We start from the raw sequence: 27,455 nt of genomic DNA, 5'->3' as shown, positions 1-27,455 counted from the left end.
AGTGGGGAGGTCTACAAAGGGGGCGTCTCTTTAAGTTTGAACCCTGTCCATAGAGCCAGAAGACAGAGTGATACCCATGCCTGGAGTCACGAGTTCTCATGCAGGAAAAGGAGGGAGGAGAACTGTGGGGTCCTTGGTGATCTCTGAGCTGGTTGTTTTCTTGGAGACTTTTCGTGACCCAACTAGGGAACGTCATCAGTGCTAGAAGGTGCAAAACCCCTTCGAGCGCTGACGATGTCACCTGTTTCCGGTCACGAAACGTCCGCGGGAAAACAAACCAAGTCAAGATATACTACGTTTACCGCATTCCCGCCGTCTACGAAGGAAGTTACCCTTATCAAAACATGCGGTAAAGTAATCGGGCCACATTTCTCCTTTATCCTCCTAGCCCATGCTGAATTCTGGGGAAATTCCTGCCGGCTGGCTCATCACCTGATAGAAGGGAGCAGGGTTCACCAGCACTGATGAGGTTCCCTAGCTGGGTCGTGAAAGGTCTACAAGGAAACAACCCAGCTCAGAGAGCATCAAGGACCCCACAGTCATCGTCCTCCCATCTTCCACAACCCCCACTCCCTCCTAGCACTGATGGCGTTACCTAGTTGGGTCACGAAAGGTCTGCAAGAAAAACCGCCAAGGTCAGAGGGCACCAAGGACGATACGGACGCGCCGTCGGCTAATTTCAGGGGGACCGAGGTTTTGGGGGTGGGGAGAAGGGTGGAGAGAGAGAGAGCGAGCAGGAAAACTGGCATTTTACCGGAACAGTCTGGGTTTCGTTCCCCTTGCTTGCTAAGCGGCTCAGGATGCTGCGCTCGGACATCTGGAGCCGGGCAGCGATCGGAGGGATGCGGGAAAGGGTAGCCGGCAGGCGGGTCACATCGGCCTTCATGTCGCTGAGCAGCTCCTCCAGCTGGTTCAGCACTGGCCCAGCCACCCAAAATAAGAAGGAGAAGAAGGAGGAGAAGAAGGAGAAGAAGGAGACAGAAGAGAAAGCAAAGCCCATCAGATGACCTCTCCTGGCTAGGTCCGCTCCCTGGAACACGGCCTTCCCCTTCCCAATCTCAATCAGAAGAGAGCTGGAGGAGGGGACCAGGGAGGTCCTCTAGTCCAACCCCCCCCCCCCTGCTCAGGCAGGAGACTCCATCCCGTTTCAAATTGCCTAGTCTAGTCTCTTCCAGTGTTGGAGCTCCCCCAGCTTCTGGAGGCAGGCAGTTCCACTGATTAAATCTCAGCTAGCAAGTTCGATCTTCTATCGAACCCACAGGGTTGGAAGGGACCTTGGAGGTCTTCTAGTCCAACCCCTCGCTCAGGCAGGCAGGAGATCCTGTCCCATTCCAGACCAATGACTGTCCAGTCTCTTCTCGAAGACCTCCGGCGACGGAGCCCCTGGCTAAGCGTTTTTCCTGCCAGCTGTTCTAGGGGAAGGGGCTGAACCCCAAAGCCCATCATCCACCGAAACAGGAGTGGAGTTGCCCCCAAACAGCCGGAAAGCAGGAGATACAGGCAGTCCTCGACTTAACGGCCGCAACTTGAGCCGAAAATTTCCGCTGCTAAGCGAGACACCTGTTAAGCGAGCGTTGCCCCATTGTACCACCTTTCTGGACAACGATTGTTAAGTGAATCACTGCAGTTCTTCAGTTAGGCCATTAAGCGAATCCGGCTCCTTCCCCCATTTGACTTTGCTTGTCAGAAAGGGGATCGCGTGAAGCCGGGATGCTGCAACCGTCATAAATGTGAGTCGGTTGGCGTCTTGAATTTGGATCACGTGACCCTGGGGAAAGGACGCAACGGTCGTTAAGTGTGAAAAACAGTCCCTTTCCTCGGTGCCGTCGTAGCTTCGAACGATCACGGAATGGACTGTTGTTAAGTCAAGGCCTACGTGTAATTTTATTCAAAGAGAATCCGAGGCCCCAAAAGGCTAAAACAAGGTGATACTTACGTGACAACTGGTGAAATTGACGAGAGAAATTGACTGGGAAACAAAGTAAGAGATGCTTGAAAAATGCACCAGAATTTTATGCAGCCGTGTGTGTGTGTGTGTGTGTGTGTGTGTGTGTGTGTATGTGTGTGTGTGTGTGTTCACATACATACATCTAGGTAGAGTGGTGCAGTGGCCTAGAGGTGGAGCTCTCACCTCACAATCAGGAGTTCGATCCTAGGTAGAGGCAGATATTTCTCTCTCTGGGCACAATGAGAATATATCTGCTGAACAAAACTCCGCATTGGCGACACGAAAGGCATCCGGCCAGTAAAACACTCAGCTCCACTTCAGTTGCCCAAGACTCCACCCCGCAAGGAATGATGGGGTCGTTAAAAGATGACGATACATATACATATATGAGACGTGACATTTTGATGGGCACAAAATCAGGACAACTCACAATGCTCGGTGAACGGATGCCAGGCAGACTTGAAGGGCGCCAAGCTAGATATCCCAGAAGCACCTGGTTTCTAACCGAACAATATTTTCTGGCTTTTTTATGTTTGATAGCAAATATGGTTTTTTTTCTACCCCGAGATGCTCATTCCAGAGTTATTTTGGAGGGTGGGGGGAAAGGGACGCTCAGCAAGCGAGGGAGGAGAGAAAAAAATCGGGAGAGATTTGAGGGCCCTTCCAAAGAGAGAAGATGGAGAATTCTCCGGAGATACTAGTGGGATACTCGGGTGGGACAGACCAAAGCAGAGATACACAGAGCAGGACCAAGGAGACAACCACACACCGTGGTTTTGCTCAGCACAACCGCACTTTAATGGATTCAGAGGAGAGGGGGGTACAGAAGGATCACGCACAGAGGCCGGGAGAGTGGTGTGGTGGGAGGAGTGGGGGAGTCACGTGGACCGTCCTCGCCGCGCCCGCCTACTTGCCCGCCTCTTACCCTTGTGCAGGACGGCGTTGGCGGGCTTGTTGCCGGCCAGAGACTCCTTGGACAAGTGCTGGTGGCTCTCGGCCAGACACTCCACCTCGGCAAAGCGGGTGTTGAGGGCCATGGCCGGGTGGCTCGGGTCCTGCGTCATGTTCAGGTAGGCGGCCCGGCGGAGCTGCTCCTCGATCACCAAGGCTTGTTCCAGGAGCTGGAATTATTTTATTTTCATTTTAATGGCTTTCACATGTGGACGTTTCGTTTTAATGTCTGCCGAATAGTGTACATTCAAAGGGAGAATAAAGTTATTCTATTCTATTGTATTCTATTCTCTATTAATTCAATTCTATTTGTCTGAAGTGGTGTAGGGTTTCCTGCCTAAACAGGGGGTTGGACTAGAGGACCTCTAAGGTCCCTTCCAACTCTGTTATTCCATTCCATTCCATTCCATTCCATTCCATTCCTATTCCTATTCTATTCTATCTTATTCTATTCTATTCTATATTAATTCTATTCTTATTCTAGTTCTATTCTATTCTTTTCTATTTCCATTCTATTCTATTAATTCTATTTATATTCTATTTCCATTCTATTTTATTAATTCTATTTATATTCTAATTCTATTCTATTAATTCTATTTCTGTTCTACTCTTTTAATTTCTATTCTGTTCTGTTTTATTTATTCTATTTCTATTCTATTATTTCTATTCTATATTAATTCAATTCTATTCTTATTCTATTTTGATTCTATCAATTCTATTCTATTCTATTCTATTCTATTCTATTCTATTCTATTCTATTCTATTCTATTCTATTCTATTATTTCTATTCTATTATTTCTATATCTATTTCTATTCTAATTCTAATTCTAGTTTATTAATTCTATTTCTATTCTACTCTATTCTAGTCTATTAATTTCTATTTCCATTCCATTCCATTCCATTCCATCTTTTCTATTCTAGTCCATTCTATTCAAAGAAACGAGGGAGGAACGGTGAGAAGACAGAAATAATCCCCCACTCTAAACCCGAGGACGAGGTCCCGCTTTCTCCTCTGCTACCCCTAAGAGATTCGCACCTTGAACCTTCGGGCCAGGAACTTGTTCTTCATCTCCAAGAAGTTCCCCTTGTTGGCTTCGCTTTTAAAAGGCTCGTTGATGATGGCAAACTGGTTGTCGTTCTGGATGTCCTGCCAGCGAGCGTAGCCGTGTCTGCCGGACGGGGGGTGGGAGGGTTAAGGAGTGGTCCACTTGTGGCATGTAAATAAGCAGACCAGCCACCGCCCAGCCTTGCTGCTTGGCTGTCCCCTGAAAAGCCCTAAGCCACCCCATTCCTTAATACGATGGGTTTGCAAGCCCACTTCTCTCTCAAGACGGCGTCAGCTTTCCCCTTTCTCACGTGCCCCACGATGGTCGCGGCCTGTTCTCCATCTTCACCCCGAGTCACGGGCACACACAAACATACACACACACACATACAGGCAGACCCCCCTTTTTTTTTTCAAGCCAAAGGATACAGGACAATGCCCGCCAGCAACCAGTAATCATGTCGGCGGTGCCAAATTTCATTCAGCTTGCTGGAGGAGATGGCAGCTCGCTCTTCGTTCTGCCAGAGGGTGTGGAGTTCTAGCCGGAGAGAAATGGGAGAAAAAACCATCATCGGTCGGTCGGAGAAACCCGCTCAAGCCTCAGTTTCTCCCCAAGGAGGTTTACGGACAGGTGACATACCCAAGAATCAGAAATTCTTTCCCCACTGTTGTGACCCAGGCCCAAGTAGGTAGTAATAAACTTAGTCCGTGGAAAAACAAATTATATTCGAACAGCTGGGAATTACCGTATATACTCGAATATAAGCCGATCCGAGTATAAGCCGAGGTCCCCAATTTTACCCCAAAAACTGGGGTAAACTGGGGACTCGAGTATAAGCCGAGGGTGGGAAATAAGGCACCTACCGGTCGTGAAACCCTCCCTCGGCCGAGAAGGCTGGCGGCTCCCCCGCCCCGCCCTCTCACTGCACCGGCAGGGCTTCCCCGCGCTAAAGCAAAAGCCCGCCAAGTTCGCGCCGGCCGGTATAATGTGAAAAAAACGAAAAAAAAAAAAAACTCGAGTATAAGCCGTATATACTCGAGTATAAGCCGAGGGGACGTTTTTCAGCACAAAAAACGTGCTGAAAAACTCGGCTTATACTCGAGTATATACGGTACTTCATTCCCAGCATTGTTCAACTCAAAGTAAAACTAACGCCTCCCAACACAAATTCCTCACTTATCTCACAAACCTTAGTCCAATTAGGCAAACTGCCAAAGGCCCCTTCTGGCAAATGTCCAGAAGCCACAAAAACAAAGACGTACACGAAGCAGAGGACGCAGCTACCAACGTTGTTTTCCGGCAAACCTGAAACACCGGTGCTGGTCTGTTTTAAGCCTTATGGGAGGGGCCAATCAGCTCCTGGCCTTACTCCTGAGTTGTCCTCTCTGCTTGAGCTGCTCTTGCCTTCTGGCAGCTCTTCTCATGTGTGCAATAGGAACAGGCTCCTCCTGTTCCTCTGCCTCTCTACTGTCAGTCTCTAGAGGCTCTGGAGTCCGCACCTCACTCCCCGATGGCCCTGGCCTCACCTCAGCCTCATCGCTGTCCGACTCCGTTGCCAGCTCTGTAGGCTGCTGATGGACCACAACACCCACCAAGACTGAATTTACACCCATGTGACAGCTAGTCCTCGACGTACGGCCAGTCGAGCCCTCATTTTCCGCTGCTAAGCGAGAGGGTCGTTAAGCGAGGTTGGGTCTGTTTTACCACCTTTCTTGCTGCCGTTGTTAAGCGAATCACTACCATTCACATCACGGCCATTAAGTGAATCCGACTTTCCCAATTGATTTTGCTTGTCAGAAGGTCGCAGACGGGGTTCAAGTCACCCCGGGACGCTGCGATCGTCATCAATATGAGGTGATTGACAAGCGCCTCAATTTTGATCACCTGACCACGGGGAGGCTGCAATGGTCAAATGGTCACTAAATGAATGGTCATAAGTCCAGGACTCTCTGTAAACATGACTACAAGGAGGTTGCACCGGTTCTGTAGACTTCTCTATACGGCTAGTCCTCGACTTACAGCCACTATTGAGCCCCAAATTTCCGTTGCTAAGCGAGACAGTTGTTAAAGGAGTCTTTTGGCCCATTGTATGACCTTTCTTGCCGCCGTCGTTAAGCGAAACTCTGCAGCTGTTCAATCACACAGTCGCTGAGCGAATCCGTCACAAAAGGGGGAATCCCAGGACCCCGGGACACCGCGACCATCCTAAATGCATGCCGGTTGCCCAGTGTCTGAAGTTTGATTACATGACCATGGGGAATGCTACGATGGTCATAAGTGGGAGGACCCGGTCTTAAGTCCCCTTTTCCTGCGTTATCCTAACTTGAAACAGTTGCTAAACGAACGGTTGTAAGTCGAGGACGACCTGTACTTTGCAAACTTGGCTCTTTGGGCGTGGGGTGTGATGCTCTTCCATTATATTCAATTTTATATGATTTTGGGGTTTTATTCTGCTTTTAAAAAAAAAAGGTATCGGTTTTAACTATACCCAAGTCCCTGCTGAGCAGGGTGGCCTTTATGAGTCTAAATTTGGAATGGAATTTATTTGTTAGTTTGTTAAATTTATTTGCCACTCAACTCGTGGTGCGGCTGGGCTGCTTAACAGCAATAAAAACAGAGAAATAAAAAGAATTTATGTATTTGTTTCTTAAATTTATTTGCCATCAATCTCACCTCAACGAGCCTGTTCACAACAGTAAAAACGGTGTAATGAAAAGAATTTATTTACCAGTAATTATTTTATTTTTATTAATTTATTTATTAAATTTATTAATAATTTAACTTAATTTAATTTGCCATCAATCTCACCTCAGGGCTATACTCTAGCCTACTTACAGCAATAAAAACGGAGAAATGAAAAGAATTTATTTATTTTACTAGATTTTAATTTATTTGTTAAATTTATTAAATTTAATTTAACTTGCCATCAATCTCACCTCAGGGCTATACTCTAGCCTGCTTACAGCAATTAAAACAGAAATGAAAAAAATGTATTTATTTTATTTTATTTTATTATTTATTAAATTTATTAATAATTTAATTTAATTTGCCATCAATCTCACCTCAGGGCTATAGTCTAGCCTGCTTACAGCAATAAAAACAGAAATGAAAAGAATGTATTTATTTTATTTTATTTTAATGTATTTATTAAATTTATTAATTTAATTTAATTTGCCATCAATCTCACCTCAGGGCTATATTCTAGCCTGCTTACAGCAATAAAAACAGAGAAATGAAAAGAATGTATTTATTTTATTTTATTTATTAAATTTATTAATTTAATTTAATTTAATTTGCAATCAATCTCACCTCAGGGCTATACTCTAGTCTGCTTACAGCATTAAAAACGGATTAATGAAAAGAATATTATTTATTTATTTATTATTTTATTTTATATGCCATGAATTTTAACTTTGTATATTTATTGTTCTTATCTTGGCTGTACACTGCCCTGAGTCCTTCGGGAGAAGGGCGGTATAAAAATTTAAATAAATAAATAAATAAAATAAATAAATAAATAAAATTTCACCTCAAGGGCTACATTCTAGCCTGCTTTCAACAATAAAAAACGGAGAAATGAAAAGAATTTTTAAATTCGTTTATTTATGAACTCAATTTATTTGCCATCAATCCCGCCGCTTAAGGCTGCTTAAAAGCAATAAAAACTGGAGAAAAAGAGAAGAATAACGAACGGAAAAGAAGGAAAAGAAAAGTCTAACGGTAACAAGTAGCAAAAGTGATGGAACAATGGAATAAACAATGAAAAAGAAAGAAAAAGAAAACCACGAATCAGATCTCTCCAGCGCCCAAGCCCGACATCCTACCTGTGAAGCCACCGTCCGCAATGTTGAACATAAACCGGGGTTTCTCCATCCGGTCTTCCCTCTTCCCGTTGTTCCGGTTCTCGTCCCGGAGGCTGCCAATTTTCGATTCCTTGGTCGTCTCTCGCTCTGATTTCACATCTCCTTTTAAGACATATATATATATGTATAAAGGTAAAGGTAAAGGTTCCCCTCGCACATACGTGCTAGTCGTTGCCGACTCTAGGGGGCGGTGCTCCTCTCCGTTTCAAAGCCGAAGATCCAGCGCTGTCCGAAGACGTCTCCGTGGTCATGTGGCCGGCATGACTCAACGCCAAAGGCGCACGGAACGCTGTTAGCTTCCCACCAAAGGCGGTCCCTATTTTTTCTACTTGCGTTTTTTTTATTACTTGCTTTCGAACTGCTAGGTTGGCAGAAGCTGGGACAAGTAACGGGAGCTCACCCTGTTACACGGCAGCACTAGGGATTCGAACCGCGACAAGCTCAACGGAGCTCTGGAACTGAAATAATTAAAATTTTATTCTACTAAGCTTTTGTCAGCCACCTGCTGACATCGTCAGAGTATTAAACTACCATTAGAGAGATCTCTGCCTTTATATGCCATTGATGACGAAAGCTTAGTAGAATAAAATTTTAATTATTTTCGTTCCGGAGCTCGCAGAATGTCTGTTTCTTGTTTTACAAATATACCTGGAACTCGTATTTTTAGAATAGTTTGTAATGGACCGGATCTACTTTTCCATTCTTCGGTTCCCGCCTCTTTTTCAGGATTGCCTGCTGAGAAACTCCCGGCCAAATTCTCCCGCCCACAATCCGTACATCTGCCTGGAGCGTGGACTACATGGGATCCCCTTGCAGAAGGCAGCCAATGGCGAGAGGGGAGAAAGGATGGGGCCGGATGGCACGACTGGTTGTCTTGTCCTACCTATCAAAACCGTTGTTAATACCCCTGTCCAGTGTTGGGGCAATCCAGCAGTCAAGACCAACCAAATCTAAATCAGAGATGTTCAACATTGGCAACTTTTAAGACTTGTGGACTTTAACTCCCAGAATTCCCCAGCCAGCAAGGGTTTCCCCAGAATTCAGCAAGAAGAGGATAAGAACAAATGCTTGCCTTTATTGCATTTTTAATAGGATAGAATTAGAATAAAGAATTCTAATTCTAAATTATTATTTTTTTTTAAAAAAAAAATCATTAATAGACAGTGGGAATGCGGTCGACGTAATATATCTTGATTTCAGCAAAATGAAAAAAGAAAGAAAGAAAGAGCTGGCTGGGGAATTCTGGGAGTTGAAGTCCAATCTAATCTAAAACACTTGTCTCACAGCCTCTTTCCCAGCCAGGATGCAGGACTGCTCACCCGAAAGCTACGACGGCCCCTGGTGCAAATCCTGCCGTTGCAGGAATTCCTCGCCTCGCACACCTGCAAATCTTTCTTCCAGCCCACGTTACCTTTCTTGGGGTCCTGACTTTCTCCCTCCGCCTTCTCCTTGCTGTCATCGCTCTCCGTGGATTTTTCCTCCGCCACCACCAGCTTCTCCAAATCAGCATCTGGGAACAAAGAGGGAGGAACCAATGAGCGGAGGGGAGAAAAACGCCCGCTTTGATTTTTACAGGTCTGGAGGTCCTGCTGTGCTGTCTCCTAAACACCTTTTTATTTTAAAACGTTGATTTTAAACTGCTCTTTGTCTAGTTTTGGTTTGTCTCCGTTAACTTTCCCCCCACCCTTTTTGGATTTTGTGGTTTCATCTTTTGAATAAAATAATAATTGTAAAAAAAGAAAAGAAAAAACAGGAAAAAACCCCCTACATACAATGTTGTCCCAAAGGTGCTTTTTCAGGAGGCAACGGGACTTAATTTTGTTTTTTCTTTTGAAGATGTTTCGCTTCTCATCCGAGAAGCTTCTTCCCTTTCTTTAGAGCAAAGGGGATCAGTTCTTCAGAACTGAAGAAGCTTCTTGGGTCGAAACGTCTTCAAAAGAACGAAACGTCTTCAAAAGAAAAAAAAAAACAGGAAAAGTCCAGTCACCTCCTGAAAAAACACCTTTGGGACAACCATGACTACACGACTTTTACCGTATTTTTCAGAGTATAAGACGCACCTTAGTTTTGGGGGAGGAAATTAAGAAAAAAGCTGATTGGCAGGTGGATGGGCCTCCCGGAATACCCCCAATCAGCTGTTTCCAGAGGTGAATTTTAGCAACAGGTTCCTTGGTTGTGAGCTCTGTGCCTTGCTTTTTTCCCCCCCCCCTGCCTCTGATACTCTGCTTTCTGCCTCTGAAAGCCTGCAAAACAGAGCTTCAGAAAAAAAGCCTCTGAAGCTCCGTTTGGGAACTTCTTTTCTGAAGCTTTATTTGGAGGCTTCTTTTCTGAAGCTCTGTTTGGAGGCTTCTTTTCTGAAGCTCTGTTTGGGGGCTTCTTTTCTGAAGCTCTGTTTGGAGGCTTCTTTCCTGAAGCTCCGTTTGGGGGCTTTTTTTCTGAAGCTCCGTTTGGGGGCTTCTTTTCTGAACCTCCGTTTGGGGGCTTCTTTTCTGAACCTCCGTTTGGAGGCTTTTTTTCTGAAGCTCTGTTTGGAGGCTTCTTTTCTGAAGCTCCGTTTGGAAGCTTCTTTTCTGAAGCTCCGTTTGGGGGCTTCTTTTCTGAAGCTCCGTTTGGAGGCTTTTTTTCTGAAGCTCCGTTTGGAGGCTTCTTTTCTGAAGCTCCGTTTGGAAGCTTCTTTTCTGAACCTCCGTTTGGGGGCTTTTTTCCTGAAGCTCCGTTTGGGGGCTTTTTTTCTGAAGCTCCGTTTGGGGGCTTCTTTTCTGAACCTCCGTTTGGGGGCTTCTTTTCTGAAGCTCCGTTTGGAGGCTTTTTTTCTGAAGCTCTGTTTGGAGGCTTTTTTTCTGAAGCTCTGTTTGGAGGCTTCTTTTCTGAAGCTCCATTTGGGGGCTTTTTTCCTGAAGCTCCGTTTGGGGGCTTTTTTTTCTGAAGCTCTGTTTGGGGACTTCTTTTCTGAAGCTCTGGAGGCTTCTTTCCTGAAGCTCCGTTTGGAGGCTTCTTTTCTGAAGCTCCGTTTGGAGGCTTCTTTCCTGAAGCTCCGTTTGGAGGCTTCTTTCCTGAAGCTCCGTTTGGAGGCTTCTTTTCTGAAGCTCCGTTTGGAGGCTTCTTTCCTGAAGCTCCGTTTGGGGGCTTTTTTCCTGAAGCTCCGTTTGGGGGCTTTTTTCTGAAGCTCTGTTTGGGGGCTTCTTTTCTAAAGCTCTGTTTGGGGCTTTTTTTCTGAAGCTCTGGGTGGTTTTTTTTTCTGAAGCTCTATTTGGGGGCTTCTTTTCTGAAGCTCTATGTGGGGTTTTTTTTTCTGAAGCTCTGTTTGGGGCTTTTTTACTGAAGCTTTGTTTGGAGGCTTCTTTTCTGAAGCTCTGTTTGGGGGCTTTTTTTCTGAAACTGTTTGGGGGCTTCTTTTCTGAAGCTTTGTTTGGAGGCCTTTTTTCTGAAGCTCTGTGTGGGGGCTTTTTTTCTGAAGCTCTGTTTGGGGGCTTCTTTTCTGAAGCTTCGTTTCTGATGCTTTTTTCAGCCTCTGAAACCTCCGTTTGAGAAGCTGGGCGCTGCTACATTCGGAGTATAAGATGCACCCAGATTTTCACCCTCTTTTTCAGGGGAAAAAAAGTGCGTCTTATACTCCGGAAAAATACCGTATATACAATTTTAACGCTCCGATGTGAGTCCTTCCCAATCAACCCTTACCCAATTTCTCCTTTTCGTCCTTGACCACCGGCTCAGCTTCCGACTCCTTTTCCCTGGCCACCATCGGGCCCTCGTCCTCCGGCTTTTTCGAAGGCTCCAGCTCCATTTTATCCCCTGCGAAGGTGGCAGAAAGGGGCTGTTCGGGCGCGGAAGGCTGGGAAATGCAAGGCAGAGAACTCTACATAAGACCACCAAGAGGGCAAGGGTCAAGGGCAGCTCCCATTAGGGAGACACCCCCCCTCTACACAGAGGTAGCCAGGTCACAGGGGCTGAAGACCCTGGGGCTATTTTTTTTTCCCAACACCCTCGGCAACGGTAGCCCATCATACCGGCCTTAACACTGCATCGAATTCAGTTTGCTTCTAAATATATACGAAGAACGGTTGCAGGAACTGAGTATGTCTAGTTTAATGAAATGAAGGACTAGGGGTGACATGATAGCAGTCTTCCAATATTTAAGGTGCTGCCCCAAAGAAGAGGGAATCAAGCTATTCTCCAAAGCAGCTGAGGGCAAGACAAGAAGCAATGGGTGGAAACTAATCAAGGAGAGAAGCAACCTAGAACTATGGAGAAATTTCCCCACAGTGAGGACAACGAATCAGTGGAACAATTTTCCTCCAGAAGTTGTAAATGCTCCATCACTGGAGGTTTTTAAGAAGAAATTGGACAACCATGTGTCTGAAATGATTTAGGGTTTCCTGCTTCGGCAGGGGGTTGGACTCGAAGACTTCCAAGGTCCCTTCCAACTCTGTTATTCTGGTGTAATCCAACCCCCTGCTCAAGCAGGAGACCCTATCCCATTTCAGACAAACGGCTGTCTGGTCTCTTCTTCAAAACCTCCTGTGATGGAGCACCCATAACTTCTAGTGGCAAGTAGTTCCACTGGTTAATTGTGCTCACTGTCAGGAAGTTTCTCCTCAATTCCAGGTTGCTTCTCTCCTTGGTGAGTTTCCATCTGTTGTTGCTTCTTCTCCTGCCTTCAGCTGCTTTGGAGAACAGTTATAATATAAATAGGATAGGTATAATAGACATTTCATAAATAATAAGGAAATACTTATCAATAAAAAAATAAAAATCAAACCATTCAGGCTTGTTCAAATGCTACTCGAGGGATGTCACTGTCAGGCCTGGAAGCCATTATTTTCATTGGGCCATCAGACCTGCCACATTTACTGCTGTGGGAAACTCGGAGGGGGGATTGTATGGAGCATGGGTGATATGTAGTCAAAACAACATTCCTTTCTCAGAAAGTCAAGGACATCTTGTCTTGCACCTGGAGGGGTGTGACTGGGAGGCATCTCCAATTGGGACGACGCTTTGATTGGGCCACGTGATGGACATGTGGGTGATGGGACTTGGACTTTCCTTTGGGGCGGGGAACCCGGAAGCTTTCAGATTCGGGTTTTCCCAGAGATGCCAATACGACATCTCTAATAAAATGGAACTTTGAGGTAGTTTAACTCAAGCCTCGAAATTTTCTTTGGTTGGGGGTGTTACTTGGAACCCTGACATTCACAAGTATCCTACAGGTGAAATCCTTCTTTCCAACCTAATTCAGGAGTTCTGATGGTTTTAAAAAAAAAGAAAGAAAACGGGAAAAAAAAACCAGACACAAGAAGTGAGTATTATTAAGATGGGAGCAGGAACCTACAAAGTATTCCTAACAAGATGATTTCCCTAAAAATCACTCTTTCCCAAAAAAGATCCTCCCACCCCCACCCAAGTAGGGCACGGGAGTCAAGTTACAAACCTCGGTCTCCATTTTCTCCCCGCCTTTGGTTTCCTTCTCCAGCTTCTCCTCCTTGGTCTCCAACTCCTCCTTTTCGGCCGAGGTACCCCCGTCTCCTTTGTCACTGGGGGCTGGAGTAGCTGAAGGAACAGAGGACACTGTTCTGACCGAGGCCTCCCAAGAGCAGGGAGTCGACTCCTCGTCCTGATAAAACCTCTTTTATTTAGGTTAAAGGGAAATTCCTCTCCATCAAAGCCTCAGGCAAACAGTCTTTCAGGAGATTTCACAACGACAAGCCTTTTATCAGGCTTGGAGAGCTGCCGGGTCGATATCTTCCAAACGGCCACGCTGTAGCAGCAATTACTTGGCAAGAAGTCAGGAATAGATCTTCACTCTAATGAATTGAACTAATTGTCTCCTGCAAACTCCCCTCCCCTTCACTCCTCTTTATTCCCTCTGGGAGGGGCCATTCATCATCCACCTGTGGCTTTACTCCTGAGTCGGCCCTTGTTCCTTAATTTTTCCCTTCTCCTGGCAGCTCTGCGCATGCGCACATCGGGAACAGGCTCCAACTGTTCTTCTGCCCCACTGATGTCCGACTCCGAAGGCAGCTGATAACTGTCGGACGGCCCTGGCCTCCTCTCTGCCTCCGACGCAGAGCCTCCATCAGAGCCTTCCGCAGACTCCAGGACTGGCCCATGTTCCTCCCCAACCTCCTCACTGTCCGAATCAGCTCCGCTGGCAGGCCACAACAGACACGATAATCTGCCTTCAATTTTATGGATCATCCCAACAACCAATTGTCCAGGATAGAAGGAGGACTCCTGCCTTGGGGTTGGACTAGAAAGACCTCCAAGGTCCCTTCCAACCCAAGGATTCTATAACCTCTTTTCCTTCCCCAAAGATCTAGCTGCCTGCCTTCATGCAGAGCTCCTGTCACTTCAAAATCAATTTAACGGTCTCTGTATTTTATTTTCACAAATGTCTAGCTAGTCCTCAATTTACAAGAGTTCACTTAGTGACCATTCAAAGTTACAACGGCACTGGAAAAAAACGATTTTTTCCCCACAGGCTATGAGTTCGATCCTAGGTGGAGGCAGATATTTCTCTCTCTGGGCACGATGAGAATGTATTTGCTGAACAAAACTCCACATCAGCGACAGGAAGGGCATCCAGCCAGTAAAACACCCCGCTAGCTCCACTTAGTTGCCCAGACTCCACCCCACCCCCCGCAAGGGATCTTGGGGTCGTTAAACGATGATGATGATGACACTAGCAACATGAACCAGCCTCTTAAAAACATTGAACAGACACTGAAATCCTGAACAGAAACCATACAAACTAAGATTCAGCTTCGTTCATTTCGGCTGCCTTAAACCGAGGCTGGGGAGATTCAAACAGCTTCAGGGGAAAGGATTTGGGGTTCGGGTCGTCCCTCCCCTCGTGCCAGGCCCCGTCCCTGGTGGATGCCTACCTGGTTTGGAGGTGCAGGGCGTGTTGGTGCAGCTTGGTTCCGGAGTGGTAGTGGAGGTTTTGATGGTGGGAGACGAGGCTCGGGAAGATTTTTTGGAGTCCGCGCTGGGGTCGGGCATCAATTCGGGCATGCTCCAGCGGCCGTTAATATGTTCAAACTCTTGTACCTGTCATGCAAACACACACACACACACACACACACACGCCCCCATGAGCAATTTTAGTCTGTGGCAGGAAATTGTTGTTTGCCTAACTAGTTGGCCAGGCAACATATAAACTAACTATGTATGTTTGTAAGAAAGGCATGATATTGCTTTAAGGCTGTGCTGCATCCTAATTGGTTGAGCTCTGCAGCCAATGTATAAAAGGACTACTAAATTATGGCTTGTGGGGAATCTACAGGGACGCTGCAGCATTGTAAGCTGATGACATGCTGCAACTGTATATTTGAGCTTTATGATCGTTGCTTGATCATGGCTAGTTACTGATTCCTCAGGGTACCGACCGTTGTGAATTGAACTGTGTTTTGCCGAACTGAAAGAAGACCTTGTTTGTTGTGCAAGTCTACGTTTGGTAAGAAGATTTCGTAACATCCCTGACTGGCTTTATATGTGTATGACCTGGAATTGTTTTTGGACTATGATTTTGTCTTTTCCCTAAAAGTAAAGGAATATCAAACCCCAGTTTGTCTGCAAGTGCCTGTTATTGTATACAACCAGTCCCAGTCGTTTTCATGCGTAGGGTACGCTGCTCAACAGTCCACAATTTTGGTTGTGAACCCAGATTAACAGTCTGCAATGACAGCGGGCACAAAAATAGTAGTAGTAATAGTCATCTATTACTTAGCAAAATACTTAGCAAAATTACTTAGCAAAATACTTAGCTATTACTTAGCAAAAATCCTTGGTGGGAATTTTAGAGGATGTCCAACCTAAGAAGCAGATTGTTTAGAGGGATGCTCAGGGGTAATGCTTAAAAGTACTAGCTTAGAAACTAGGAGACAGTGAGTTCTAGTCCCGCTTTAGGCATGGATTGCCAGCTGGGTAACTTTGGGCCAATCACCAGGAGACAGTGAATTCTAGTCTCACCGTAGGAATGAAAGCCAACTGGGTGACTTTGGGCCAATCACCAGGAGACGGTGAGTTCTAGTCCCACCTTAGGAATGTGCCAGCTGAATGACTTTGGGCCAATCACCAGGAGACGGTGAGTTCTAGTCCCACTTTAACCATGAAAGCCAGAGAGGTGGCTTTGAACCTCTTTCAACAGGATTGTGGTTTGTGGGGAAAATAGGCAAAAGGTGAAAGGAATATTGGCTATGTCCACTGCTTTGAGTTATTGACAAAGATAATAATGGCAATAAGAGATGAATAAATACATCAATAAATAGTTTGCCAATGTACCGATTTACGAAGGTGCCCTTGTACTGAAGGCCTCCAGGCCGATGAGCTCCATCCCCCCCCCCCCGACACCCTCCACCCACATCCTCAGGAAGAACTCAGAACCCCTTCATTTAAACCAGGAGTATCAAACTCAATTTCATTGGGGGCCGCATCAGAGCTGTGGTTGTCCTCAGGGGTGGGGATGGCTGCCTGGGGTGGGCGTGGCCATCTTGACGCCACTCATTGGGCGTATCCACCTGGGTGGGCGTGGCCATCTTAACACCATTCATTGGGTGTAGCCAACTGGGTGGGTGTGGCCAGCTTGACGTCACACCCCAAACTGCTGCCGTGTTTCTTCTTTGTATTGAGTTGACCGGGCTGAAGCGATGCAGGCCAGCCAGAAATGGTATTTCAGTCGGTTTGCACCGGTTCAGGCGAACCGGTAGTAGCGACCTGCCTATCCGCCCACCAGGGCGCTATGCCGTCCTATTTAGGCACATTTTGAAGCTGCGCGCAAGCTACCCACGTGAGCAAAGCACATGCGCGGGGGGTGCGTGCTCACATTTGCGAACCGGTAGGGAACCTAAGTGAATGCCACCCCTTTACATTTTCCAAGATGGCTCCGCGAGTCAGATCCGACCACATCGTGGGCCGGATGTGGCCCACAGGCCTTGAGTTTGACACACCCTGATTTAAACCAACATGTCCTTCATTTTTCCCCTTGGGGAAGGAAGCTGTGCTCACACCAATGCTGAATAATCAGAAGGGCGCTGGATGATGGTTGCTTCCCCTCCTGGCCCACCGGCCGTTGCTGCCCAAGAGTTCCGTACCTTTTTTTTAACCAGGGACATGACTCCTATCCGTGTCAGGACCTGCTGTCTGGAGAGACCCTCCCTCGGCACGCCGTCGGCAAAAGTCTCCGAGCCATCCGCCCCGGGTTCGCAGAGGTGCCTCATGAAGAGAGAAACGTAGGCCCTGCGGAGACAGAAAAGTCCAAATCTCCATCGGGGCCTGTTTAAGAGAAAGCCAGAGCAACCTCTTACGACGGATTTTGTTTTTTTTCTTCCCCCAGTTCAGAAAGACATTTGAGGATTGCTCCGTACGGATTTAAGTTCTCGGTGGAATTCCGGGCCACGACAGATCCTGAAGGCCATCAGCTGCCCTGGCTAATTTTTTTTTGTTTTTAAAGTGTTAGGAAAATTTTGGGAAAGAGGATGTGATCGCGATTCCCTCCCAGTCCAGGGAAAAGATGGCAAACCTCAAATCTTTGGCTTAAGGTAGTTTGAGTTGTTGAATGTCCCAGAGCGACCTCGTAGACAACCCTCACTCTGTCAAGGACCTAGAAGTACTTATCTCAAACGATCTAAGCCCCAAAGCTCACTGTAACAACATTGCCAAAAAGGCCTTCAGAGTTGTGAACCTAATTTTGCGAAGCTTCTTCGGTAATATTGTACCGCTAACTAGGGCGCACAAAACCTTTGCCAGACCAATTCTCGAATACAGCTCGTCTGCCTGGAATCCATACTGCATATCAGAGATTAATACAACCGAGAGAGTCCAGAGATATTTCACGAGAAGAGTCCTCCACTCCTCTATTCACAACAGAATCCCTTATGCCACCAGGCTCGAAAGTTTGGACTTGGGACAATCTGGAACTGCGCTGCCTGTGGTATGAACGAAGCACAGTACAAAAAATTATCTGCTACAACACCTTACTTGTCAACGACTTCTTCGGCTTCAACCTCAACAATACACGGGCAAACAAACGATACAAACTCAAGGTAAACCGCTCCAAACCCGACTGCAGAAAATACGACTTCAGCAACAGAGCGGTCAACTCCTGGGATGCTCTACCTGACTCCGTTGTTACAGCCTCAAACCTTCACCGCTTCAACTGTCTACCGTGGATGTCACCCCATTCCTAAGAGGTCCGTAAAGGGGGTGTGCATAAGCGCACCAGTGTTGTGCCTCGCCTGCCCTCCTCTCTGCAGCCGGGCCCCTCCCATCTCCTGCTATCTGAGCCAGAGACTGATAGTGAAGAAGAATGGCCTGGCGTGCCTCCAGCCCCCAGCCCTGGCACCATGCCCGGACAGAATGAGCAAACAAACCTCCCTCCTACAGCGTGTGAGCACGAAGCCAGCCACGTGCTAGAATTGCCGGCAGCAGATCAGGAGGACGGAAAGTCACAGTGGACGGATCTCCGCTTCCGGAGAATGGAGAGGCGACGTCAGCAAAAGGAAGGGATGGGCAGGCCTGGATAAGTGCTGAGTCATGGAGCCACACCCCATGGCCTATATAAAGGATCTGCTTTTTGGCATTCCTTGAGTTCAGGCAAAGTCTCATCTGGTTGCTGAAGTCACACCTTGGATTCCTGCCTGCCCTGAGAACTCTGACAGGACTTTGGCAAAGCTGCAGAGGCTTCGTGGCCACGCTTGATACAGACTTCCCAGACCCGGCCGTCGGAGGAGGAGTGGGACACGACAACCAGCGTGCCTACTATCGCTGCCTTACTGTCGCCATTTATCTGTATTTCCTTCCTTTGTTCATGTTGATGTTCATACCTATACTTGCTACCTTGTACATGTGTGACAAACAAACAAATAAATAAATAAAATAAAACTCCCAACAGCCCCAAAACACAAATGGGAGGATGGGGGAGGAAGCTTGTCGGAAAGGGTTTCCTCAACCTTGCCCATTTTAAAGTGTGCGGATTTCAACTCCCACAATTCCCCAGCCAGCATTCTGGCACCTGTAAAGTGCTTGGGGAATTTTGAGAGTTGAAGTTCACACATTTTAAAATTGTTTTGTTGGCTGGGGAAGCCTAGGATCTGCACACAACTTAAGGTTGCCATGATGGCTGGGGAATTCTGGGAGTTGAAGTCTGCATATCTTAAGGTTGCCATGATGGCTGGGGAATTCTGGGAGTTGAAATCTAGACATCATGATGGCTGGGGAATTCTGGGAGTTGACATCTACACATCATGATGGCTGGGGAATTCTGGGAATTGAAGTCCACATATCTTAAGGTTGCCATGATGGCTGGGGAATTCTGGGAGTTGAAATAAATAAATAAATAAATACAAATATGATAAATAAAATAAATAAAAATCTAGACATCATGATGGCTGGGGAATTCTGGGAGTTGAAGTCCGCATATCTTAAGGTTGCCATGATGGCTGGGGAATTCTGGGAGTTGAAATCTAGACATCATGATGGCTGGGGAATTCTGGGAGTTGACGTCTACACATCATGATGGCTGGGGAATTCTGGGAATTGAAGTCCACATATCTTAAGGTTGCCATGATGGCTGGGGAATTCTGGGAGTTGAAATAAATAAATAAATAAATACAAATATGATAAATAAAATAAATAAAAATCTAGACATCATGATGGCTGGGGAATTCTGGGAGTTGAAGTCCGCATATCTTAAGGTTGCCATGATGGCTGGGGAATTCTGGGAGTTGAAATCTAGACATCATGATGGCTGGGGAATTCTGGGAGTTGAGGTCTACACATCATGATGGCTGGGGAATTCTGGGAGCTGAAGTCCGCATATCTTAAGGTTGCTATGATGGCTGGGGAATTCTGGGAGTTGAGGTCTACACATCATGATGGCTGGGGAATTCTGGGAGCTGAAGTCCGCATATCTTAAGGTTGCTATGATGGCTGGGGAATTCTGGGAGTTGAAATCTAGACATCATGATGGCTGGGGAATTCTGGGAGTTGAGGTCTACACATCATGATGGCTGGGGAATTCTGGGAGCTGAAGTCCGCATATCTTAAGGTTGCCATGATGGCTGGGGAATTCTGGGAGTTGACATCTATACATCATGATGGCTGGGGAATTCTGGGAGTTGAAGTCCACACACCCTACAGTTGCTAAAGCCGAGAGACACCGTCCTAGGAGCAGGGAGTGAGTGGAGACTTCTAGGTGCAGGATCCTAAACCTAATACTCTTCCCCTCCCCCGGTGCTTCTGGAACTTTCCGTTCCACCCGTTTGCCATCAGATTCTCTTCGTACATCTTCACCGAGAGAGCCGCGGGCTCTGTAGCTGTGGGCCAGCTTGGCAGGAGTCACGCCTTAGACTCGCCAATGCGCCTGGCCACAGCCTTCCCTTGCTCTGTGTCTGCTTGAGGGAGAGGAGGTCGTCCCTTCGCGTCGCTCTCCAGGAAAAGGCAGACAGGAACGTGCTTGGAGAGGCTGTCAGATGAGTAAGAACCATCATCACTTGGCAAACAAAGCACCTGGTTTGGTCTCATGGTGAAGGCACCAGGTTAGAAAGCTGGAGACCGGGAGTTCTAGTCCCGCCTTAGGGACTAGAAAGGCAGCTGGGTGAATTTGGGCCAATCACCAGGAGACTGGGAGTTGTAGTCCCGCCTTAGGCATGAAAACTGAGTGGGTGGCTTCGGGTCAGTTACTAGGAGATAGTGAGTTGTAGTCCTGTCTTAGGCACGAAAGTTGGCTGGGTAACTTTGGGTCAGTCCCTCTTTCTCAACCCAACCTACCTCACGGGGTTGTTGCCGTGGGGAAAGGAGGGGGGAGGTATGTTGGATATCGTTCACCGCCTTGAATTATTTGTTTAAAAAAAATAATAAAGCTGGAAGAAGTTAAGTTAAGTCAATAAATGAATAGGATTATTCCGCAGAACGCTCTCATCCTCGACAGACCAAAACAAAGCTTGGCACAAGAATAAATAAAACCACATTCTTTAAATCTTTTCATCCTGGCTGGAAATCTCAGGAAAGTCCTTGGCGAAGCCAAACTCTCTCGGCAAGCAAAGAGGGAGCCTCCCGAGGATTTTGGCCGGGGTTTCGATTGACGGGAGGGAAGAAGAGAAGGGGACATTTAGTGGCGTTCCCAAGACCCCTCCTGCGAACACTGACAGGACAAGACGCTTGTATATAAACAGAGCGCAAAGCCCACCCTTTCCAGCACTGATAATGTCACTTAGCTGGCTCATGAAACGTCTGCAAGTAAACCACCCAGCTCAGAGAGCACCAAGGACCCCACAATCGTCCTCCTCTCCTCCTTCCTTCATTCCACAAACCCCTTTCCCTTCTAGTACCGCTGACGTTACCTAGTTGGGTCATGAAATGTCTTCAAGAAAGCCGCCAAGCTCAGAGAGCACCAAGGACCCCACCATCCGTCCCCCTCCTCCTTTCTGCAAATCCCATGATTTTTTTTTTTTTTTTAGATCACCTAGCATTGATGAGGTTCGTTAGTTGGGTCATAAAATGCCTGCAAGAAACCCCTGCCCCCCCCCAAGAGAGCAATGAGGACCCCACGGTCCTCCTCCTCCAGTCCACAAACCCCCCTCCCTTCTAGCACTGATGATGTTACTTAGCTAGGCCATGAAATTTCGGCAAGAAACACACACACAGAGGGAGGGGACAAAACAAGGAAGGAAAGGGTTTGGAAGGAGGGGAGGACTGCCGATTCATGGCTACTAACGCTTCTCGAGTGCCACCAACGGTCTATCGCAGTGGTAGTCAACCTAGTCCCTACTTCCCACTAGTGGGCGTTCCAGCTTTCATGGCGGGCGGTAGGGGTTTTGTCCGATACTGAAGCACTTTCCTTTTTTTTTTAATTTAATTTTTTTTAAAAAAAAATTCATAGCATTATTTAGAAACATTTTCATTAGGTTTTCATAAAATTCCCCGTGACAATTTAAATTTCTGAAAATATACTCTTTGTAGCGCCCGCGCATAAGTTTAGTTCACGTTACGTAAGTGAAACTAAACGGCGCTGTAGTGCGACCGCAAAGAAAAGAGCCTCGTCCCAGAATAGCTCGCGCATCTCCCCCCACACCATCCAGCTGTAACAGACAAGCAGAGTTGGTAGCCAGCACCCCCCGCCCCAAACCCAATCCACGATGCGCGAGAAGCATGCGCAGACGAGGATACACGGCACATTACTGTGGAACCGGTGGGCGGTTAGAAAATTTTACTACTAACAGAGATACAAAAGTGGGCAGTAGGTATAAAAAGGTTGACTACCCCTGGTCTATCGTGTGTCTCTGGAGCAGCGCTTACTACTGGAGTAGCCGAGGCAGCTTCCAGGAGCTCAGCCCCTTCCCCAGGGAGCGAGCAAACAGACTCTGGGCAGGGAAATCGAATTTCTTCCCTCTGCCATTTGTTACTTGTGGATACAAAGGTGGAAACCACCAGCGTTCTCTTGCGGCTTGTAAAAAGATTTGAACCCCGAAACGAGAGGTACCTACTTAAATTCCTTCTCCGTCTTGCCACGCAGGTCCCGAACCAGCCACTGGGAGGTGAAGGCGTCTTGGGGCGGCATCCCCCAGCGCATGACGGCATTCAGGAAGGCCTTGCGCTGACGGGTGTTGAAGCCCAGCACCTGGAGGGAGACGGGGCAAGCGCAGGCCCAGGTCAGCCCCGCCAACGTCCCCAGGGCCCAGTGGCGTCTCAGCGCAGCGTAAGGGCGTCTTCGAATTACGACTGGCCGTTTTAGCAACGGTTGCAGAGCTCCGATGGAGCTACCGGGGGTCTCTTACAACTGAGATTCCGAGTTCTGGTAGTCTCTCTGTTTCTCTTCTCTCTGTCTCTGTGTCTCTTCTCTTCTCTCTCTCTCTCTCCTTCTCTCTTCTTCCTCCCATCTCTTCTTCTCTCCCCCCTCTCTTTTCTCTCTCTCTCTCTCCTTCTTTTCTCTCCTCCCCTCTTTCTCTCTCTTCTCTCCTCCCCCTTTTCTCTCCTGTCTCTCCTCTCTCCCTTCTTTCTTTCTTCTTCCTCTTCTCTCCTCCCGCCTTTTCTCTCCTTTTTCTCGTCTCTTGTCTCCGTCTCTCCTCTCCCCTCTCTTTCTCCCCTTCTCTCCTTCTCTCCTTCTCCTTCTCTCCTCCTCTCTCTTCTCTCCCCTCTTCTCTCCTCCCTTTCTCTCTCCTCTCTCCTCCCCTTTCTCTCCTTCTTTTCTCTCCTCCCCTCTTTCTCTCCTTTTTCTCTTATCTCTTCTCTCCTCTCTCCTCTCTCCCTTCTTTCTTTCTTCTTCCTCTTCTCTCCTCCCGCCTTTTCTCTCTCCTTTTTCTCGTCTCTTGTCTCCGTCTCTCCTCTCCCCTCCTTCTCTCTTCTTCCTTCCTCTCTCCTTCTCTCTCCTCCTCTCTCTTCTCTCCCCTCTTTCTCTCCTCCCCTTTCTCTCTCCTGTCTCTCTCCTTTCTTCTTCCTCTCCTCCCCTCTTTCTCTCCTTTTTTCTCTTATCTCTTCTCTCCTGTCTCTCCTCTCCCCCTCCCTTCTCTCTCTCCCTTCTCTCTCCTCTCTCTCTTCTTCCTTCCCTCTCTCTCTCTCCTCCCCATTTTCTCTCTCCTGTCTCTCTCCTTTCTCTTTCTTCCTTCCCTCTCTCCTCTCCTCCTCCTCTTTTCCCTCCTTTTTCTCTTCTCTCTCCTCTCCTCTGTCTCCCCTCTCCCCCTTCTCTCTCTCATCCCCTCCCCCTCTCTTTCTCTCCCTTCTCTCCTTCCCCTTTTCTCTCTTCTGTCTCTTCTCCCCTCTCTCCTCTGTCTCTCTCCTCCCCCCTCTCTCCCTCCTTCCCTCTTCTCTCCTCCCCCCACTTTCTTTCTCTCTCTCCACTCCCCCCCACCATTCCCACTGCATCCCCACAGAGTTTGAATCTCACCTCAATGTTGCCCCCAACCCGTGCCAGAAGTGGGGGGAGAGGTTTGTCTTTCTCATTCCGAAGCTGCCTCCTGGACTGCCGGCGACCTGGATTTGCGGAGGGAGAAGAAGAAGCAAATATTTCGGTCCCTTGGGAGGTACGCTCAGGAGCCCCCAAACGCCGCCGCCACCCCTTCTCTCCACAAACGGCCAAGTCTCAAGCTAATAACAAAAAAACCAAAAAACATATCCCCCCACTTGCCATGATTCACCCTGCAGACATGGCCAAGTCTACCCAACATCGGATAGTCACTGTAACCAGGAATGGCAAGAAAAGTCACCAAAGGGATGGTAAGAACGCCGGGATTCCCCCCGAAAACAAGCAACGCTGACTGCCACGATAGACAACAATCCCAGCTGTATATAAACACCAGAGCAAACCACTCTTCCCTTCTAGCCCTGATGAGGTTCCCTAGTTGGGTCATGAAACGCCTGCCAGGAAAAAAAACAAAACTATGTTCAGAGAGAGCACCAAGAATCCCAGAGTTTTCCTCTTCTTCCTCCTCCTCCTCCTCCTCCTCCTCCTCCTCCTCTACTCCCGCATGCTCCACTACCTTCTAGCACTGATGAGGTTCTCTAGTTCGGTACTAAAATGTCCACAAGAAAACAGCCAAGCTCAGAAAGCACCAAGGACTCTACGTTCCTCTTCCTGCCTTCCAGCCCTAATGAGGTTCCCTAGTTGGGTCATGAAACGCCTGCCAGAAAAAAGCTAAGCTCAGAGAGCGTCAAGAATCCCAGAGTTTTCCTCTTCTTCCTCTTCCCTTCCTCCTCTACTCCACTGCCTTCCAGCACTGATGATGTTCCCTAGTTGGGTCATGAAACGCCTGCTAGAAAAAAACTTAGCTCAGAGAGCACCAAGAATCCCACAGCTCTCCTCTTCTTCCTCTTCCCTTCCTCCTCCTCCTCCTCTACTCCACATGCTCTACTACCTTCCAACACTGATGAGGTTCCCTAGTTGGGTCAGGAACCGTCTGCCAGGAAACCACCCAGCTCAGAGAGCACCAAGGACCCCCACAGTCTTCCTCCTCTTTCTCCTCTACACCACACACCCTACTCCCTGCTAGCCCTGATGAGGTTACCTAGCTGGGTCATGAAATGTCTTGCAACCAAGTTCAGGGAGCCTTAAAAGACCCCCAGGGAACAACCTCTCACCATACACACCATTACTAAGAAGGAACCGATCACGCCACATTTGCAAAGTGCGCTAGAACACGCCACCGGCCACATTTTTCCATACCGCAGAGAGCCACGGTTCCCGGCTTTGACCCCCAGTTGCAAGCCACCCACTAGATCAAAAGCATCATCGAACTATCCCCTGGCTCAGTTATGGCAAGCGATTTCATTCTGTTCGGGCCGAGGGGCCGTAAAAAGGGAGGGAGCCTTTCGAGATCAGATGATTGGACTCTTAAAAGGCCTTTCCAGCGCGAAGACCCCACCGGCCCTCATACCTTCTGGCCGCTCGTCAAAATCTTCATCTTCCTCTTCGGAGCCGACGGAGTATTCAGACTGATTGTCTGAAAACATAAAGAGAAAAAAAAGGAGGGAAAAAAAGAAAAAAACCAGAATGCCAGTTTGCAAGCGATACAAGACGGGGATTTTTTCTGATAGCTCCAAAAATTAAAGCCAAGAAGAATAAAGCAAGTCTTTTATTTCTCAAGCTTGTCCGCATTAGGACGGGTGGACTTCAACTCCCAGAATTCTCCAGCCAGCTTTTCTTCACTTTGCTGAAGTCAAGATATATTACGTTTACTTGCATACCCACCATCTATTAAGAAAGTTACCCTACGTGGCTGGCTGGGGAATTCTGGGAGTTGAAGTCCACACGTCTTAAAGTGCCCAAGCTTAGGAAATTCTGGTCTAGGCCCTCAATAGCAATAGCACTTAGACTTATATACCGCTTTACAGTGCTTTTAAGCGGTTTACAGAGTCGGCCTCTTGCCCCCTACAATTTGGGTCCTCATTTTACCGATCTCGGAAGGACGGACGGAAGGTTGAGTCAACCTCGACCCTGACGAGATCTGAACTGCCAAATTGCAGGCAGCCGGCGGGCAGCAGAAGTAGCCCACAGTACTGCGCTCTAAGCACTGCGCCACCGTGGCTCATTGAGAATTTATCCGCTGAACGAAACTCCGGACTGGCGACAGGAAGGGCATCCGGCCAGTAAAACACTCCGCTCCATTCAGTTGCCCAGACTCCACCCCGCGAGGGACTACGGGGTCGTTAAAAGACGATGACGACTAAAGAAACTGTTGAAGAGTGGTGCGGCGGCCTAGGGGTGGAGCTCTCGCCTCACAATCAGAAGGACGTGAGTTCGATCCTAGGTAGAGGCAGATATTTCTCTCTACTGGTAGACTTTTCCATTTCCGCCTGGAGATACTCAAAATGTAACTTTGGTATCGTTCTGTGATCAAACTGCTGTTACGTCTTCAGAGGGGCAGCCATAAAAAAATGGCACCTTCTGCCGATTTCTCGTTTCTTTTTTTAAATTTATTTACACATGTTCACTTTACATAAATAAGCGCTTTGGGAACAGCATATTGTCTGGATCCATTTGGTTACATAATAATACTTTCCCAGCTCCTCATTTCTACTTCTATTATCCAACCATTTGTGGAACAAGTCCCAGGTTCAAAAATATTCTGTATCTTCTTTTTCTTTTAGCTTTAACGTCAATCTTCAAATTTCTAGGTTCTATCATATCGCAAGATCTCAAATGGACAGCTAACATCAAAAACATCATTAAAAAAGGACAACAAAGAATGTTCTTTCTGCGCCAACTCAGGAAGCTCAACCTGCCCAAGGAGCTGCAGATACAGTTCTACAGAGGAATTATTGAGTCTGTCATTTGCACCTCTAAAACTGTCTGGTTCGGTTCTGCAACCCAACAAGAAAAACACAGACTTCAGAGGATAATTAGAACTGCAGAAAAAATAATTGCTACCAACCTGCCTTCCATGGAGGACCTGTATACTGCACGAATTAAGAAGAGGGCCGTGAAAATATTTACAGACCCCTCGCATCCAGGACATAAACTGTTTCAACTACTATCCTCAAAACGACGCTATAGAGCACTGCACACCAGAACAACTAGACACAAGAACAGTTTTTTCCCGAAGGCCATCACTCTGCTAAACAAATAATTCCATCAACACTGTCAAACTATTTACTGAATCTGCACTACTATTAATCTTCTCATAGTTTCCATCACCAATCTCTTTCCATTTATGACTGTATGACTATAACTTGTTGCTGGCAATCCTTATGATTTATATTGATATATTGACCATCAATTGCGTTGTAAATGTTGTACCTTGATGAAGGTATCTTTTCTTTTATGTCCACTGAGAGCATATGCACCAAGACAAATTCCTTGTGTGTCCAATCACACTTGGCCAATAAAAATTCTATTCTATTCTATTCTATTCTATTCTATCCATTTCTGCACAATCTAGTTTTTTTTTAATTACATTGTCTTTCTGTAGATGTTCCCTCATTTTCCCAGTACTGTGCAAATACGATTCTTGATGCTGTTGAGACATATAATATTAAATATATATTCCCTTTATCATACTTCTCATACAGAAATATCTTTCGCCAATTTCTCTGTTTCTGTACCCTGCCCCCAAAGCCCCCTTAAACAAGAGCTAAAAAACCCTTAACATAATACAGACCTACATCTCTTGAGATGCGTCTTCTACGGGATTTTGAAAAACCTGATTTCTGCTCCCTTAT

The 27,455-nt window shown here is 47.1% G+C and overlaps 1 protein-coding gene across 1 annotated transcript in view; it reads right to left on the bottom strand.

Moving 5' to 3' along the window:
- The window catches only part of CHD3 (chromodomain helicase DNA binding protein 3), a 150,989-nt gene that overhangs the window by 4,353 nt on the left and 119,181 nt on the right, over positions 1 to 27,455 (bottom strand). Inside the window, exons 26-38 of the mRNA XM_058184225.1 lie at positions 25,172 to 25,237; positions 23,686 to 23,771; positions 22,289 to 22,422; positions 16,898 to 17,042; positions 14,690 to 14,855; positions 13,237 to 13,355; positions 11,487 to 11,640; positions 9,220 to 9,318; positions 7,770 to 7,910; positions 4,374 to 4,482; positions 3,936 to 4,068; positions 2,874 to 3,069; positions 755 to 918 (exon numbers count right to left, since the gene is read on the bottom strand). Of these exons, the coding sequence (XP_058040208.1) occupies positions 755 to 918; positions 2,874 to 3,069; positions 3,936 to 4,068; positions 4,374 to 4,482; positions 7,770 to 7,910; positions 9,220 to 9,318; positions 11,487 to 11,640; positions 13,237 to 13,355; positions 14,690 to 14,855; positions 16,898 to 17,042; positions 22,289 to 22,422; positions 23,686 to 23,771; positions 25,172 to 25,237 (1,712 nt within the window). The remainder of the gene's footprint in view (positions 1 to 754; positions 919 to 2,873; positions 3,070 to 3,935; positions 4,069 to 4,373; positions 4,483 to 7,769; positions 7,911 to 9,219; positions 9,319 to 11,486; positions 11,641 to 13,236; positions 13,356 to 14,689; positions 14,856 to 16,897; positions 17,043 to 22,288; positions 22,423 to 23,685; positions 23,772 to 25,171; positions 25,238 to 27,455) is intronic.

The sequence above is a fragment of the Ahaetulla prasina genome, chromosome 4 (genome assembly GCF_028640845.1).
Source record: "Ahaetulla prasina isolate Xishuangbanna chromosome 4, ASM2864084v1, whole genome shotgun sequence".
Lineage (NCBI taxonomy): Eukaryota > Metazoa > Chordata > Lepidosauria > Squamata > Colubridae > Ahaetulla > Ahaetulla prasina.
Note: the sequence above shows the minus strand (reverse complement) of the source record. Positions and strands in the feature narration are given on the sequence as shown.